Genomic DNA, 17,323 nt, shown 5'->3' with positions numbered 1-17,323 from the left:
CGTTCAATTTCAATTAGACACAGGGAGAAGAGAGATAGAAGGATAGAAAGGAAAAGAAACAAGGGTGGCTCACTAATCTAATTCTGATTTGAGATATAATGAGTGGTAGTAAACAATGAGGAGAAATGGGAACTGGCTCTGGGTCTGGGTTGAAGGGGGAAGGGTGTCCATAAGGAACAGCGTGTTTGTGTGTGGGGGGGGGGGGGGGGCAGTGGGGGGGCTACAGACTGAACTCACAGCTCTCTAAGCCAGAGAACCCAGACCGAGCCCCTCACAGAGCCACTATCCAAAATGGCTGCCAGGACCTCGTGTAAACAGCTCCCAGAATGAAAGGGCTACATTTCTGCTGTCTGCCTGCCAATGGCTCCAAGGCTGAGAGAGCCGCATGCGAAGAAAAGTTAACCCCTTCCCTCCTCCGGTCCCAGCACACAGACATGCTACAAAACTCTGGTCTCTCTGCACACTGCAAGCTACACAGAAATCACCAAGCCTGTGAAAACGCACGGTTTAGCTTTCAGAACAGTTAGTCTATATAATTATACAACATTCCTTACACAAAATAATTCACATTTTTCGAAATATGCCCTTGCATAACGAGCCAGCTTATTATACTTGACGAATCAGGCGGAAGACGTACGAATGAACGGAGAGTTTCGGTGGCCGGCGGGGGCTGGCGGCGCGAGGGCTGTGCGTGAGCGTTCAGGCAGCCTCCTGAGCACAAGCGCACACTTAAAGCTCGAATCTTAAGAGGTCTTAAAGGGGGCAGCGAGGGCTCTCCCGCTCCGGCGGCGCGCCATTCAGCCGTCCCCTCGGACAGCCTTTGTCGGGGGAACAAAAGGAATCAAGTCGAGAGGCAAGCGGTTGGCTGACATTTCCCTCGGAGCGGGGAGAAGCAGCCTTTCCGCCCTATTGTGTTTCGCAGGCGGCCGTTTCCAAGCCTTCCCGAGGCGCCGCCCCTCGCGGGCGGGCGCCCGCTCGCTCGCTCGCTCGCTGCAGAGCCCCCTTCTTTGTGCAGGTGGGAAGCCTTCCAGGGGTTACAATGGGCCGCTTCTCCAGGGGAGCCCGCCCTGGAATGTGAACCGGACTTCTCCTCCAAATTACAGCCCTCCGCGGCACAAAAGGTAGCCTGAAGAGCCGAGCTGGAGCCCGGCCAAACGCGCACCCCCCCTGCCTGCCCCCCCCCGTTTTTCCACCAGGCTCTGAGCATTTACAAACATTAGCGCTGGGGAGCCGCCTCTGCTAGCACATCCTGCCAAGCGCGGGTCCATTAGTAAACCCTGACCCGATTAGCAGAAGAAATCCTTACAAGGGCAGTGGTTCCCGCGGTGGCCTTCTAACGCTGGAAAGACGAGCGGCACGACGTTCCCAGGGGCGCAGTCATAACCCAAGGCAACCTCGCACATCTGTACTGCAGCGGAGCGACTTCTCGTGACACAAAATGGAGGCATCATGTTGACCTGCGTCGTCTGAGAATAAAATATGCAAGGAGCATGGCGGAATAGCTTTGCCGATGAGCTCTTGCAATAAGCTCAGAACGTTTTTGTGTGCGGGATGCTATAAATGCAGAACACATGATTAAATTCAGTCAATACTTTTCAGTCAATTGATAATTTAGACACGAAAAGCTATTGTCATAATACCAGTACTAAATAAGGCATGACAGAGCGAGCACTGATTTAGTTGACTTTTTAATATAACTACGTGCGCACACAAACACAAACGCAAGCCTCTGAAACACAGCATATTCGGGAACACTAAAGCCACCCAAGCGCAAAATGTCATTTGGAGTGCGATTCGGAATCACACAGACCGAGAAAACAGGAGAAAGCATTGCACATTTTTTCCGCTCCCTTTTCCTCGGAAGAGAGGGAGAGAAAGGAGGAATGAAGGGAGAGCGGGAGGGAGGGGGGGGGGGAAAAAAGCCTTCTTTGAGGTCTGGGCTGCGCAGACTGAGGCAGGAAGTGCACGCCTGCAGCTCGCTCGCTCGCCCGCCCGCCCGCCCGCCCGCCCGCCCGCCAGAGCGGAATGTTTCAGATTGCATACATTAAGGGCCAAGGGGCCCCGGGGCAGTGAGAGATAGTGCTGACATCACTGTCTGTAAATGGCTGGGGCTGGGAGCCGCAGCGAGGTTAACCCTTTCCTGGCTCCCGAAGGCGCTGCAGCGCGGGGGCGGCGCTGCGGCGAGCGCGGGGGGGGGGCTGAGCCACCCGAGGTTCAGGACGCCGCCGTCGACATTCGGGTGGTTCTGGACTCGCACCGCTTTGTCTCCCGCGCGTTCGCCCCGCAGACGCTCGAGCGGCGGCCAGATGTGAACTGTGTGCCTTGGCCGGGCTCGACAAAAAAAGCAGCGGTTTTGTTGACGCTGTGGAGATGTCCGACTACGAAAATACTACCGCGAGATTTACGATTTAGATTTCAGCGACGTTAATATTTAGGTCATTCTGCGCTGTTTTGATAGCCGTCAGATTTTAGGTTTCACGGTGATTTACGTGCTTACTAAACAACACGCTGTTCCTCTGCCTTTCACTACAATGAGAGAAGCCTATCATTTAGATTTTATGTGAACCCAAGACTTTAAGGACGACACATATTTACATACACATTATGTAATGTTTTTACATTCTAAGAGTCGGGGGTAATTTCGACAGGACCCGTCGCAAATGAACCTTGTGGACGGACGTTTCAGAAGCCTGTCCGCTTGTGCGTACGCTTTTGAGAAGCCTTGCGCTTAACAACGTTCACGAAGCACGGGGATCACAGCGCCTGTCTGCAGAAAGAAGTGAAGTGCGTTCCAGCGCTCGCAGGGTTAACCTTCTGCTGCTGCCTCCCGGGCGCATTCCTGAATAAATGGTGTTTTGTACAAGGCTGGTAACCAATGGCAACAGCGCGGGATAGCACTGCAGAGTAACCTTTGGAGTGGCAGAATTTATAGGCGGTATTTTTATCCAGTGGAAACTTCTCTCAGCCAGGGGAGGGGGGGGAGAGGACGGCTTCACCGGGAAACAGACTGCAGACATTTCGGGGATGTGAACTGTAACAGATATCCCTACGCCCACAAGCAGGGTTTTGTTCGAAAGGAACCGCGCTGAAACGGTACTTTCAGGGAGCTGAAAGAGACGCCTGAAAGGCAGACAGAAGCAAACGCTCACACGCACTCCGTTTTCAGTCGGAAAGGACGCTCGAAAGCGGTTGATAAGGAAACAGAATTTCCTGATTGCGGGTGCGCGGTTGTTCCTCAGACGCGCCCTTTGTTTCCTCCAGGAGGGCAGCGCCGGGGCTATTTCGAGAAGCCTCACTTCGGGAGTGTGCTTCCCAGCCTTCCGCAGCGCTGAAAACGTACACGTCCGAGGCAATGTAATACCACCGCATTACCGCTAAGCTAAGCTAAAGGGGAAATGTGCAGCTGCCGCAGAAGGACACTTGACCACTGCGCGAGGTTGGGGGGGAAATACTCCGGGGCTCTTGACGCAGTCACTCAAAGCCGGCGGGCCAAAGCGGGGGCGGTTTCGCCGTATCATGTTAAACCTACGCAGCACTGCGGCTCACCCCGGGGGTCAGAGCGTCTGCTAAGCGAACGAGTGAAATACGGCGCCTCTGCCGGAGGAGCCCCCCCCCCCCCCCAGGCCCAGGCCCGGAGGCCCCCGCTCGCAGCGTGTGATGCAGCAGAAATCGGAGCCACGTGACCCTCTTGCACCCCGCGACCTTGCCGCCGCCCCGTTCGGAAACGGGCCGGGCCGGGCCGCAAAAAATCCACCCCCGAAAGAACCCGCAGCCGCCGTCCCGCCCGCCGTCCCGCAGGCTTCTGCGTTTTGGGCTGCGCGGGCAGGGCCTGGCTCTGTCCGTCTGCTCGCGCTTCCACACGGCCAGTTGCTGGGGAAACCGCCGTCAGGCGGACGTGGAAAGCGCTGGGTTTTTACTATGCAGACCATCGCTGCTCTCGGTCCAACGCGACCCGTTCGGCTCGTTCTGAGCGCGTGCGGGGGGGGGGGGGGGGGGGGCGCGTACGCCGCAGTGCTCAGTGGCCCCTCACATCACCGCACGCGACGTTTAAATAAAATAATAAATAAATAAATACAGCCAGAGGACCAGAATGCAGCATTTCAGTTCTGCGTGGAGCAGAGCCCAGAGCAGCGGGGGAGGGCCGGCTCTCGCTCTCTAACAGGCGCTTTGGTATTCTGGGATGTTCGCTTCTCTCCTCAGCATGCACTCCGCAGCCCCCGACTGTACCGCTGTAACCACGGCGATCGCCTTGACAGCCAAGGGCACCTTCACCGCTGTCCATCGCAGCCAAACAAAGGAAGCCGCTGATATCCAGTCATGACGGTTACATCTGTGGCAGTTTCGTTACATTATTACACATTACACTCTTTTCTCTCATTTAACAGGCAGCAGGATAAAATGGGTCAATCAGACACTGGGACATGCCGGCGTTCCAGCAAATATGTTTTTCTGGGCGATATCCAGCAAACACAGCTTTACTGGCAGAAATGAATGGGTTCCCTCATTCGGGGTAGCAGATGCTGCGTTTTTTTAAAACAGTTTTATTCCTTCGGGCTGACTTTGACTAAGGTGCATGTTTGTAAAGGAGAGGAGCACAACCAAACAAAGGGGACGAGATTAGCGCCGACTGCAGCGTGCTGTATCTGGCTGGAATGGCGAGCCCATATGGCGGCGTACGGCGACACGTATCAGAGCGCAAGCGGCAGGCAGCCAGAGAGGGACAGCTGTCCAATCAGCAGAGCCCCGCCTTTGAAATAGGACACCTGGCCACGGCGGCAGCCTGGAGCTGATCCCTCTGAAGACGCAGCGCAGGGCTCCCATCCCCTCGGCAGCACAGAGCCTACTTTGAATCAGGGACAGGGCTGCAGCCGAGATATGGAGCAGCTAAAAATATCAGTGGCAGCAGAGCTAGGCCTCAGTAGCAGTGTCCTAAGGGAGGCTCTCACTCCTGCCACCGCCAACTAACCCACAGCACACACACATACACACACACACACATGCATGCAGGCACACACACACATATACACACACAGACACGCACACACACACACACACACACACACACACATGCACGCACACGCATACACACACACGCATGCACGCACACACATACACACACACACATATGCACGCATGCACACACACACACATGTACAAACATGCACGCACACACACACGAGCACCCTCAAACAGGCACATACACACACACACATGCACACGCGCACCCTCAAACACTCACAGGCACGCACGCATGCATGCACACACACCAACACGTGCACCCTCACACACACACACAAACACACATGCACCCTCAAACACGCACACACGCACACGTGCACCTGCAAACACGCACACATGCACAGCATCACACACGTGCACCTGCACCCTCACACGTGCACCATCACACACAGACACACACACACACGCCCTCAAACACGCACACACACACACACGTGCACACACACACACACATGCATGCATGGAAAGACGCGTGCGCGCACATACACACATACAAACACACACACACACACACACACACACACACACACATACATACACTTCACAAAAACATCTGCTCGTCCATGCAAACACATGCACGCTCGCTGGCTCCAGCCGTGTGCGGCAGGCCCTTCCTGGGTGGAGTGGGGTTCCCCCTTTCCCTCTTGTTGATGGGGACTGTTCATGTCAGCGCTGTCATCCACCTGCATTATCCGGAGTGTGGTGCAGAGCTCACCTCACCTGCTCTGGTGAGAACACAGCAGGGTAAACAGGTGACGGGGCGGCACGGTATCAGGTTACCCACAGCGAGGACCTCTTAAGCCAAACGCATGTGCGTTGGGGCAGCGGCGGTAAATGGGCCTGAAAGAAAGTGTTCAGGGCAGACTGAGCGTCTTTGCTTGGTGTCGGGGCTTCTAACGTTGCCTCTTTAGCTTTGCACTTGTACCTCAGCCAGTGCTCCCTTCAGATGACAGACTCAATGGGGGTTTTCTCCAGGATAAAAAATAATGCTTAAAAATAAAGCTTGTTGAAATTCACTGGCATGGTGAGACTTTAGGGTTCTAGCTCATGTGGAGCTAAATGGGCCGTGCTGTCGCTAATTTCCTGGCATAGCGACCACGCACTCTTCTCAGGGGCGTGACCGCCTGTCCACCCAGCACACAGCAACACAACAACACAACACAACCAACAGACACAACACGACCGCCTGTCCACCCAGCACACGGCAACACAACAACACAACACAACCAACAGACACAACACGACCGCCTGTCCACCCAGCACACGGCAACACAACAACACAACCAACAGACACAACACGACCGCCTGTCCACCCAGCACACGGCAACACAACCAACAGACACAACACTAACGCCAAGCTCACCCAGCACACAGCAACACAACACAACACAACCAACAGACACAACACCAACGCCAAGCTCACCCTGCACACGGCAACACAACAACACAACCAACAGACACAACACGACCGCCTGTCCACCCAGCACACGGCAACACAACCAACAGACACAACACCAACGCCAAGCTCACCCTGCACACGGCAACACAACAACACAACCAACAGACACAACACGACCGCCTGTCCACCCAGCACACGGCAACACAACACAACACAACACAACCAACAGACACAACACCAACGCCAAGCTCACCCTGCACACGGCAACACAACACAACACAACCAACAGACACAACACCAACCTCACCCTGCACACGGCAACACAACACAACACAACCAACAAACACAACACCAACGCCAAGCTCACCCTGCACACGGCAACACAACACAACACAACCGAAAGACACAACACCAATGCCAAGCTCACGCTGCACACGGCAACAACAAATACACCAACACCAAGCTCACCCTGCGCATGGCAACACAACGCAACCAACAAACACAACGCCAAGCGCACCCTGCACACAGCAACACAACACAACCAACAAACATAACGCCAAGCGCACCCTGCACACAGCAACACAACACAACCAACAAACACAACGCCAAGCTCACCCTGCACACAGCAACACAACACAACCAACACACACAACACCAACACCAAGCTCACCATACACACGGCAACACAACCAACACACACAACACCAACACCAAGCTCACCATACACACGGCAACACAACCAACACACACACAACACCAACACCAAGCTCACCATACACATGGCAACACAACCAACAAACAAAACACCAAGCTCGCCCTGCACACAGAAACACAACCAACAAACACCAACACCAAGCTCACCCTACACATGGCAACACAACCATCAAACAGCAGGCTCAGCCTGCACACACTAGCATACATCAAAGGCCTGCTTGGTCTGCACACAGTGACACAACGCACTGACACACATGACCACAAATACTCCACACAGTAACACAACCAGGGATGGTTATCAGTACCAGCAGTGTGCACCAAGTCAAGGACTGCAGTTGCCCCAAATACCCTCAGAAACCAATTCTCTCCATGACACGTGGCGTGACATGTGCCAGCATGCAGTTCGGCCTACAAATCGAAAAACGCTTCAATCCCATTTATTGCCACCAGCTACTGATCTTTATTTTGCTCCAGGTCCCAAAGCCCCTCACTGGTAGCCTACAGGTTGAATGCAGAGCTCCCTGGCTACACAGCTCATGGTTGCATGTTCAAACTTTCTCATGGCCACTTGCCACACGTGAATAACCTGGTAACCGCGGATACCGTGGAAAACCACTTTTCCCAGAAGACTCCAGGCTGTCTGATGACAGCACGAGAGTACTGGGTTGACTCATGGCAACAGGCACGCACCAACAGGCAATCCTTCCCGCGGGTTAGCCAATGAAGTGCGGGGGCGGGGTCACATGACTGTCTGCCGTATCCCAAGAGAAGGGCATATCCCGCAGAGCCATCTCATGCTTGCGGTTCTGTTTTCACAAACAGAATAAACAGGGGTGGGGGACACGGCAGAGAGAGAGGCACAGCAGTGATGCCTGAGCCTCGTACTCAAACCATCTCAAAGAGAAAGAACAGCTGCAGAAAAGCACCCGACTCCCGCTACATTAAAGGACAGCCCAAAGAGAGAGGGAGAGTTCACCAATGTGACTGGGCCGATTTCCTACGCTGGACGAGCAAACTAGCAATGCCGACGGCATCGCTCCGGTCTCACCCTGACCTCAGTTACGCTGCTCTCATTCCATTTTATTTTCAGCATCACACCAACTAGCAAATCACAGAACTGCCAAGAAAAATATCTATGTAATGCTGGATAATGGTCTGATCATTAGTAATGACAAATTATATGATTGAGTGAAAATCTTCTTGTACTCCAGAAATGTACATGCCTTCAATTTTATTCCACTCTGCCTATTATTTTTTATTACAAAATGTAAATGATATCTGTGATGAAAGGAACTGACACATTAAACAAGGTACATTTCACTGTAGTTTTATAGAGAAATATTCTTTCTTTTTTTTCAAAAAATATTTTAACAGTCAATGAGGGATTGGCAGAATTCTAGCCTGTTTTGACAGTCACATCGTTGTGATTCCTCAAGTAAACAGAAGAAAAAGAAAAATAATATATTCTAGAAAATTTAACTACTTGAGACAGGGTAGTAAATAACCCATTTCAAATTACAGAAAATAAATGTATATCGTGTGTTTATGTATAAACACAACGACACACAATTGTTGTGTGATTTCAAGCATTTCAGGAAGAAACAGGGCCACCCATAAGCAGCTGTGCATTTTACATAACAGCATATAAGGAGGTGCTATTATCTTTGTAACTTATGAGTTTCATATGAAATTTCATCCCAATGACCGATACAAAGCTAAGTCCTGTCGGATATCCCACTATTATGGTGAAAACGATTTACTTGTACTGCATAAAACAATGGCGATTAAAACAGCAATAATGTCATCATGTGAAACGCAAGACTACGAATGGTAACAGCAGCCTTCGGGGGTCCTTACTTCAGTAGCCATGCTTGGTAAAAACAAAATGACAAAACAAAAGAGTATAGGCTACAGAACAATCAAGGGTTTAAATGTACTTTTAAAAAATGTTCCCCCATTTAAAGCTCCCACCGGTAAATAAATAACTTTTACAAAATGAGAAGAGCAGGATTTTTACATTCAATATTGAAATTGGTTTATCTTCAAGTGTATTCGTCTGATGATAATTGGCTGGGGGAAAGCGTGAATCCAGGAAACAACATAATAAACGCTGACGCCGAGGTGTGGATGAAACTGACCTTTCAACCCATAAGACTGATTAACAGCTATTTGCATGTTACCGCAACCCATTTGGCTTGACTGCGAGACAATGAGTCCACACAAATGAAACCTTTGCAGACAGCAGCATACGTGCCTTACGAACCATATACGGAAATATCACTCAATCCCAGACTAGTTCATACCATCTGGTTAGGACTATATATACCAATACGGTTAAAGAAATTGCTTGCAAATAATTTCTTTTTCATCAGCTAGAGCACATAAGCTTTGGTGTGCGTGTACTATTGCAAATGTAGCGTGTTTTTATATACAATTCACCGTTAAATCGCTGTGTTGAAAACAAAAGCCTAGCAAACAGCTATTCGCTACAACACTTTAACCCAATCGTGTGGAAACCATGAGTCAATTCAGCAAAATGGCACGGCTATAAATAACCACTGCAGGTAAATAACAGGCAAGTGGCCACGATTAGCAATTTCTTCCCAGCTCATTTATTCACGTAAAGGTTCACTTTTAAGTTTAGGTAGTGTATACAGTCTGTAAAGGGCTAAGGCACCACCAAGTTGCCGCTGCTCGAGCCAAATGAGCCATTGACAATACTGTAAATAAGCAACTGTATGCGATTGCGGGTTACGTAAGAGAAAGTGAAACCTACGTAGCAGTTTAGGTGAGACCGAACAATAGATTATTTATAACTCCTGAAGTAACAGCCACTTTTTACAGTACATTTGCTTTTTGTTTAACGTTACTGATCAACAAGAGGCAAGGAGTCGAATTCAAGTTTCAGTGAAATGTTACAGAAACACAGTGGATATAACTACACGTGTTGAACAAACCCACTCCTCACCAAGTGTTAATATCAATGGAATTTATTACAATTTACTCAGCTCCAAGGCACGTTACAGTCTTCTGTTACTACAGAAAGGTATAAACAAACAGAGCATAATATGTTCATGTACAGCATTTTGCTCTACTCTTAAGCATCCGTGCATCAATAAATCAATAAAGCAAAAAAGGAGAGAAAGATTAAAAAGAAAAAAACACGTAGTAAAATATACTCGTATACTCAGATCACAAGATAAAATAAACATTACCCTGGTAAACAACACAACCCAAAATTAAAATCAAAAGAGCAGAAATAAACGAAAGCATTACCCCCTTTGTCTCACCCCCTAACCTAGTTTTTTTTTTTTTTTTTTTTCCAGAATTTGGGGTTTAACTAACATGTCACTTTTGTAAAATAGGTTTGTATTTTATGAGTGTCAACACTGGCCTTGGTAATCAATAAAAGTGCATGGAAAAACAGCAGTAATTGCTAAGTGCTTTCACTTTGTACCTAGACAACAAACTGCCATAGAAATTAAATGTTATTCAGTAACCAGTCAATAACGTCTGACAACTAAAACGGCTTCCTCCTCCAAATGAAGTAGAATTGTACCCTTGTTTCAAAATATAGAAACATATGAAGAAAGTAACGTCTCTGTACATAAGACTAATCATGTCAGTTTATTCACAACATGGATATATATACTTGACTCGTTAAGCGTTTAAGAAGGAAGCATACATCTAAGGGTCTCTCTCCTTTTTTACTTTAACGTCCCCAGCTAAAATGGTTGCTATCTCACCTTGCATGAACGCCCAAGGCACATTTGAACCTACCAAGGGGCATTTCTCTCCGCTAGGGCAATACACCTCGCCAGTGGCTCCCTGTGCTTTGATGCTCTCTCGAGAACAAGGGAAACAGAATTTGTGGTTGGGAACTGACGGGCATTGAACGAAGTGGGTATCTTCCAAACGTTCGTGACAAATGGTACAGCACAGTGGCCCGTTATTAGCCATGGGCGAGTCTGGAATGCTCTGAGGGTGACCTTGATCCATGCCAGGGTGGGTGCTGGATTGAGTCGGTGCACCGGCCAGGTTCATTTCTCCGTTGCGAGACGCCAAGCGCCGCTGACCCGATATAGAGGCTGGGGAAACTGGGCTGCTGCTGCTGTGTCGCGTGGACGTGGTTGAGTGAACGGAGTTGCTGTCCTTTGGAGAATGCGCGTTGCCAAGGGTATCTGCGACAGACATGAGGGCTGCCATGGGGGACTGTCCGTTCTGAGGGGCAGTCTCGGGAGGGGTGGTCCTGCTGGAATGCACAGGGTGGCTGGGTCCGAGTGGTGGGGGTACCCCGTGGGAGGCTCCGAATGCACCAGATGTCATCGTCAGTTTCAAAGCCTCGCTCTGGCTAGCCATCCACTGTTGCCTTTGTTGTTCTTCGGACAATTTCAAAGCCCCCTCTGCGGAATCGGGTTCAGGAGACGCCTTGCGTTTTCTCATGCCAGTCCTCGGAGCACTAGCTGCTGGCAAGGCACGAGGGATATTCACCAAAGCAGTAGGCAACAAAGGGCAGCTGGCATCGATGTACGGCTGGGGCAACATCTCAGTACCCAATCCCTCTTTAAAGAAACGAACCGACTCGGGCAATAAATCGCCCAGAAGGCGCCAGTCTCCAGAGCCGTGCTTTTTCTCATACTCCAAATATTTGAAACCCGAAGAAAGCCCTCGACCAAAATCTTTCATGCAGTCTTGATACATTTGTTTAGCGACACCAGATGCGCTGGAAAACACGTTTCCACATCCACTGGGGTACTCAATAAATATTTTCAACTCATAGTCCATTCCTGGCTTTGAGATGGCATCGAAAGCAAACACTCTGCCCACGAGAGAATGGTCCTTTTTAAACCTCACATTAAAAGGAGTGCTATTTGAAAGAGTAATCAAAGTCTCCCTTACTAGTTTCGGTTTGTTTGCCCAGTCCTCGGACCTGTTTCTTAAACTTTCGCTCAGTTCAGCCAAAGCTTCGGCGTTGCGTTGTTTCTCCTTCAGATCTCTCTCCTGGTCCGTGCTGGAAACGGAGCCCGGTCTTTTGCCCACGTCCGACATGGACTGAGAAGCCATGGACAGCGCGGGTCCCATGCTGGATGACGGAGGTGGTCGGTTCGCCAGACCGTGCGGAGCAATGGCCGCTGCGGCAGGCGGGCCATTCAGCATTGTCTGCGGGAGAAGATTTGGAGGCACGGTCATTTGACCGGGGACTGCAACCAGACCGTGGCTCCTTCGCGAATTTGGGCTTTGTCTGTTCAGTTCAGGGGGCCCATCGTCCGTTTTTGGGAAACCATTTGGTCCACTCAGGCCGTTCGGAAGCCTGCCAGCATGGGCGCTAATGCCCGGGTAATCAAAACGTGGTCTATCGGTATTGAGGGAGTAGCGGTCCATCCCCGGTTGCTGTTGTTTAGACGATCCGTCCACGTGGTTGAGCTGAACGGTCTCTTTGGATGACATTGCTGCTTGAGCTTTTACTGCGGGCGGCGGTGGTGGTCCGGGGGATCTCCCCTCCTGAAAACCATGAGCCCGCTTCAGGTGCCGTGCAGTTTCTATCACGAACTCGATCCGATCCGCGCCTTCATAGTTAACGCAACCCCTACAGACTGGCTCCGTAAAATCCCAAATCATAGCCCACGGCATGCGGGGCAAATCGCAAAGGTAGCACGACTGTCTCCTGGACGAAGACACTTGTGCAGAAGACATGTTGATTGCCCTTTTCGGTCCTTTTTCCTTGTTCTGAGTCCCTCTTTCTGTAATCCTCCTTATCGACCCTGCTATTTTGCAACTAACAGCTCTTCTTTTGCTTGATCTCCTGTGCCGCGCAAAATGTGTGTGACTGAGGATCGTAGCTTGCAGGATTCAAATTTACAACACGCGCGCCTCACATTCTGACTTGCATTCTGATTTGGAATTCTGATTGTGACTCCACGTCCTCTCTCTCCACTTGGAATGCCACCTGGCTGGAGCCGTGACGTCAGCACACGTTCCGCAGTTCCTCTGTAACAAACTGACATGCCACTTGTTGCTTTGCTAAAGCGCATGCTCCAACCACTCCCCTCTTGTGTTGTGAATGACTTTACTGCACAGACATTGATCATATTACAGAATACTGCGGACTGTTTCACTTGCTAGCAGTTACTATTTATTTGACCACAAGCGTGTTCACAATGTCTGCCTGTATTTATGTAAAATACAGGCATACAATTTAGCCAAATTTATGAAAAACAAAGAATCTGAGATAACGTAGTTAAGCTTACATTTTTGCTTACATCAGCATAATTACAGTGAACCGCTTCAGACTGAAATATGAGCATGAACGCAAGTAACCATAATCTAAAATGTGAATCGCAAAATCTGTTTTGCTGCAATGCGTGCGCATTTGTTACAACCATTCAGTTAATTTAGGATGTAATTTATAGTATTCGCCATTGTCGACGGTCTTTAATGAATGGAGGTTCCGCGCTACCCTTTTCCCTTCCTTGCCTTCTTTTTCAAGAGTCAGCCCAACCAAAACAAACACTGAATGATCAATGCAGCTGGTAGACATAAATATAACCGACAGCTAAATAGTACAAACTACAATTAGGCTACAGCGAACTGTAAGCAGGCGGTCTCGCCGAATGTTGTTTCTTCGCGAACATACAGTACCGAAGAATTAATAATGGATCGTATTACTACGGGACTATGAATCCCAGAAATACAGGCGCTTGCATGCCACTGTTTCTAGGAATGCGTGTTTAGCCAGATTTGCAGGGGTCACCGACTGACCTGCATTGCATTTCCTAACCGTTGCTGACCACGGCATTATTTCCCTCGAATATGTTACAAAATCCCGCCGCGCCTTTAGGGGGAAAGCCAACGCCTCCCACCCTTTCAATTTTTTTTTTTTTTTTTTTTTTTACAAGAGTAGTATTTTAGCAACAATAAATGCAGACGATATCATACCCAGTGAGAGTGACCGAAAAAAGTGCTGGGGCTTTTAAAAAAAAAAGATTAAATCACAGTAAATGGTTGATAAGAACAATATTTTTATTTCTGGAACCACGCACAAAATGTTTACACCAAGACAGCAGGACTAGGATTGAGTTTATAAAATGTATTCTATTCTGATTTTATTATGTAAAACAGCGCAACAGAGCGACTCTGTATCATACTACGGTCAGTTGCTAGAAATTAGCTAAGTGACCATTCATTTCTACATTCGCTCTATCGTTGCACGGACGCTTCTGTCTGCCGATGTCGCAATAATGCAAAACAACACCAGACATCAGAAGAATATTGGCCCCTCTCTGACCGCCACTTTAAAAACTATTTAATCGTGTTGCCTTGTCTTGGCTTTAGCGCGCCTCCTCCGCACGAACTCCCAGAGTTCTTTGCGTGACTACAGACGCTGCTTTTCAAATCTGCCAAACATTAGGAGAGTTCAAACACGCTGGGTTTCCTGACTCGCTTATTGTTTACCTAAATGTAGAGCCAAGAGCGGGTTAGCCCCCCTTCCCCCGGGCCTCCCTTCCTGATTAACAACGGCCGCGAGGTGGAACAAAACTTTCCCCTGTTATACAACCGGGAGAGGGGGGAAGCAAACCGGGAGGGGGACGGAGTTATTTATTGCGCTCTCTGCATACTCCAAGTCGCGGTTTCGCTCCACCAAGGGAGAGAGGATGCCAAGTATGGCTGGATTTCTGCAAAATGCATGCGCTTGGAATGTGGAGTTTGCCTTTTGAGTCATCCCGGGGCTGTGTCGAGCTGGTGGTGACTTCAGTGTAGACTACTGAAATAACAATCTTAGCCAAATGGTCTGCCACACCGTAGTGTGATTTACTAGCGTTTGTAATAGCTGAAAACTGGTGACGATGGTCATGATTTACATTGGAGCTTACTGACTTTGCGATTTGTCCCTTTAACCTGATACATTGGCTTTGTGTCGGCTTTTTGCATTCGCGTTTAACATACTCTTATCTACAGTAACATGGGCTGCCTACACCATTTTCACCTATAGTACATTTTACAAATGGATATTTAGTCAAGTAATTCAGATTAAGTGTCTACAATTTCAAAGTTACAATGGCAGTGACCCACCGGGGGAATCAAACCAAAAACCTCAGTTGCAAGCTTTGTTCCCAACGATTATGCCCAGTTGCTGCCCTAGTGTATGCTATGCAATGTACTGAATTACTACTCAGTATTACTATTATTTATTTAATACGTGCATTTCATTGCATAAGGCTGCCTGCCAAAAAAAAAGAAATAAACTGAAATAAATATGCCTGACAAAAGAAATGAGACATGGAAAAGTGTGCTGTAATTTGCATAAGGAATGCTTGATATCAGTCAGAGCTAAAAATCAACGAAGAATGCTGACTGAAGCCAGTAACATGGCTTCATATGTGGAAATGCAGGAACGGAGGTTTAAAGCACAACACACGTTTTTGAAAAGGTTTATACAGAAAAAGAAATGAAAGGTAAATGAGAAGCTGTAGGGGTGCCTGGCGCTCAGACTCCTGGTCTGCTTTAGAGCGAGCGAGCGGCAGGCACTTCTGACCGAGCTGAGGTTGCAGAACACTTCCAGCCCGATCGCGCTCGCATGTGACTGACAGGAAGAGGGAGCAGACTCCTTTTGCTGGCGTACACGGTTTAAAAATAAAGGAGAGAAAAGGGAAAGAGAGAAATGCGTTTTGTGCCAATTGTCCCATCACTAATAATAGCCTCCCACCAAGCACTTTGGTGCGGTGCGATTTCAACTCACAATAAGCGCGCTCTCATTAAAATCCTCCAGTTGCACTGACAATCACAGCCCTGTGCACACAATGTCTTTGTTAGACTTTTCTGTGAAGTGCTTCAGACATCAATTAAAATACATTTGGGAGACAACCCACACCCCCCCCCCCCCCCCCCCCCCCCAAAGAAAAAAAGAAAAGAAACAGCAGCAGCTATGAGCTCTTTATTTTAAACAACATATTCTGTTGAAATAATTGTAAATGTTTTCTCATGTTAGATCGTACACAACCCACTCACGGCGATTAGAGAGTGAATCAACACCTCGGTGAGATTTTTCTGCTTCATTGCTGCAGCCTTATACGAACAGCAAGAAACTCCTTATTTTCCCCGTTCTTCCCCCCTCTCCCTTTTGCCGTGGCTAAGCTGGGAGATTTCTCACCGTTTGTGCGCCCCCCAGACCAACACGCTGTGCGACGCCTCCCACTCCAGCTCTGTTTATCAGAACCTCCATGTGGAAAATTTTCAGCCTGCCGCAGTCAATCGCACGGGTTAATTTTTAGCTTCCGCTAAGCACTTGGCGGGCTGCCAGACCGAGGGATTCTGGGAAAAGGCGAGGCTTGCCAAGTACAAACTGCCAGCATTAAGCAGGGCTGACAGCTCCTCTCCTTCCCCGAACTTGGCAGCAGTTCAAAGTGCTCTTTCATTTGAAACGCTGGCAGGCTGCCATGTGCATGCAGATTTTCTTTACCTACCCTCAGAGCAGGCCTGATAAATGCCACTGCCGTTGCCATGGGGATAAGAGTCTATCAGAATGGCCTTGTGATCTACGGCCCCTCTCCCTCCCTCTCCTTCCCTCCCTCCCTCCCTCCTGACTGCTTTCTCCCTTTCTCTCACTCTCTTTTTGCCCATTTTAATGTTCTATTTTTTTTTGTCTGACATGGAAATAAAGATTCTGAAAAAGCACTATAGCATTTTCTGGCAGCGTCTTCGGAATAGAAACGAACAACTTGTTTTTTTTTTTTAAATGAATAGGTTTGGCCGAATTGCCGACGCGCAGCATTCGGTATTAAAATGTTTTTAAATGAAACCGAAACAGGCATACATGAAGACTGTGACACGCACTAAAGCAGCACTGCAGCTGTGACTCGTAGATACATTTGGCGTTTGCTTCCCTTGTTTGTTTCCTCCCCTCTGAGCTCCCTTTTTGCCTCTCTTTGTCCAGCTCCTCCTGTGTGTGATCCGCGGCAGAGAAATTCCACACATGGCTGACACTTGCAGAGCCGAAGCACGGCCATTTTGGATCGCCTCTCCTGCACGGGGCGCGCACTCTAGATAAGGTTCTCGGATCTCAGATCAGGCATCGGTGAAGCCTGTTCTAATTTTAACTGCCAACCGACTGTAAAAAAAAAAAAGCATACAATTATACAGGTCACTGGAAACATACACAGTGCTCTGCGCACAGCGATACGAGTCTGGCTACTG

The 17,323-nt window shown here is 49.0% G+C and overlaps 2 protein-coding genes across 3 annotated transcripts in view; both read right to left on the bottom strand.

The window, feature by feature from the left end:
* The window catches only part of kiaa0586 (KIAA0586 ortholog), a 206,722-nt gene that overhangs the window by 154,022 nt on the left and 35,377 nt on the right, over nucleotides 1-17,323 (bottom strand). The window lies entirely within an intron of this gene.
* On the bottom strand, nucleotides 10,107-13,893 carry irf2bpl (interferon regulatory factor 2 binding protein-like). Its single transcript, XM_035416325.1, has one exon. The coding sequence runs from the start codon at nucleotides 12,824-12,826 to the stop codon at nucleotides 10,820-10,822; it is 2,007 nt and encodes a 668-aa protein (XP_035272216.1). The 5' UTR covers nucleotides 12,827-13,893; the 3' UTR covers nucleotides 10,107-10,819.

The sequence above is a fragment of the Anguilla anguilla genome, chromosome 1, assembly GCF_013347855.1.
Source record: "Anguilla anguilla isolate fAngAng1 chromosome 1, fAngAng1.pri, whole genome shotgun sequence".
NCBI lineage: Eukaryota > Metazoa > Chordata > Actinopteri > Anguilliformes > Anguillidae > Anguilla > Anguilla anguilla.
This window is presented reverse-complemented; position numbering and strand designations above follow the sequence as displayed.

Coding starts and splice junctions, on each gene's coding strand:
- irf2bpl (XM_035416325.1), bottom strand. CDS start 12,826: ATGTCTTCTGCACAAGTGTCTTCGTCCAGGAGACAGTCGTGCTACCTT.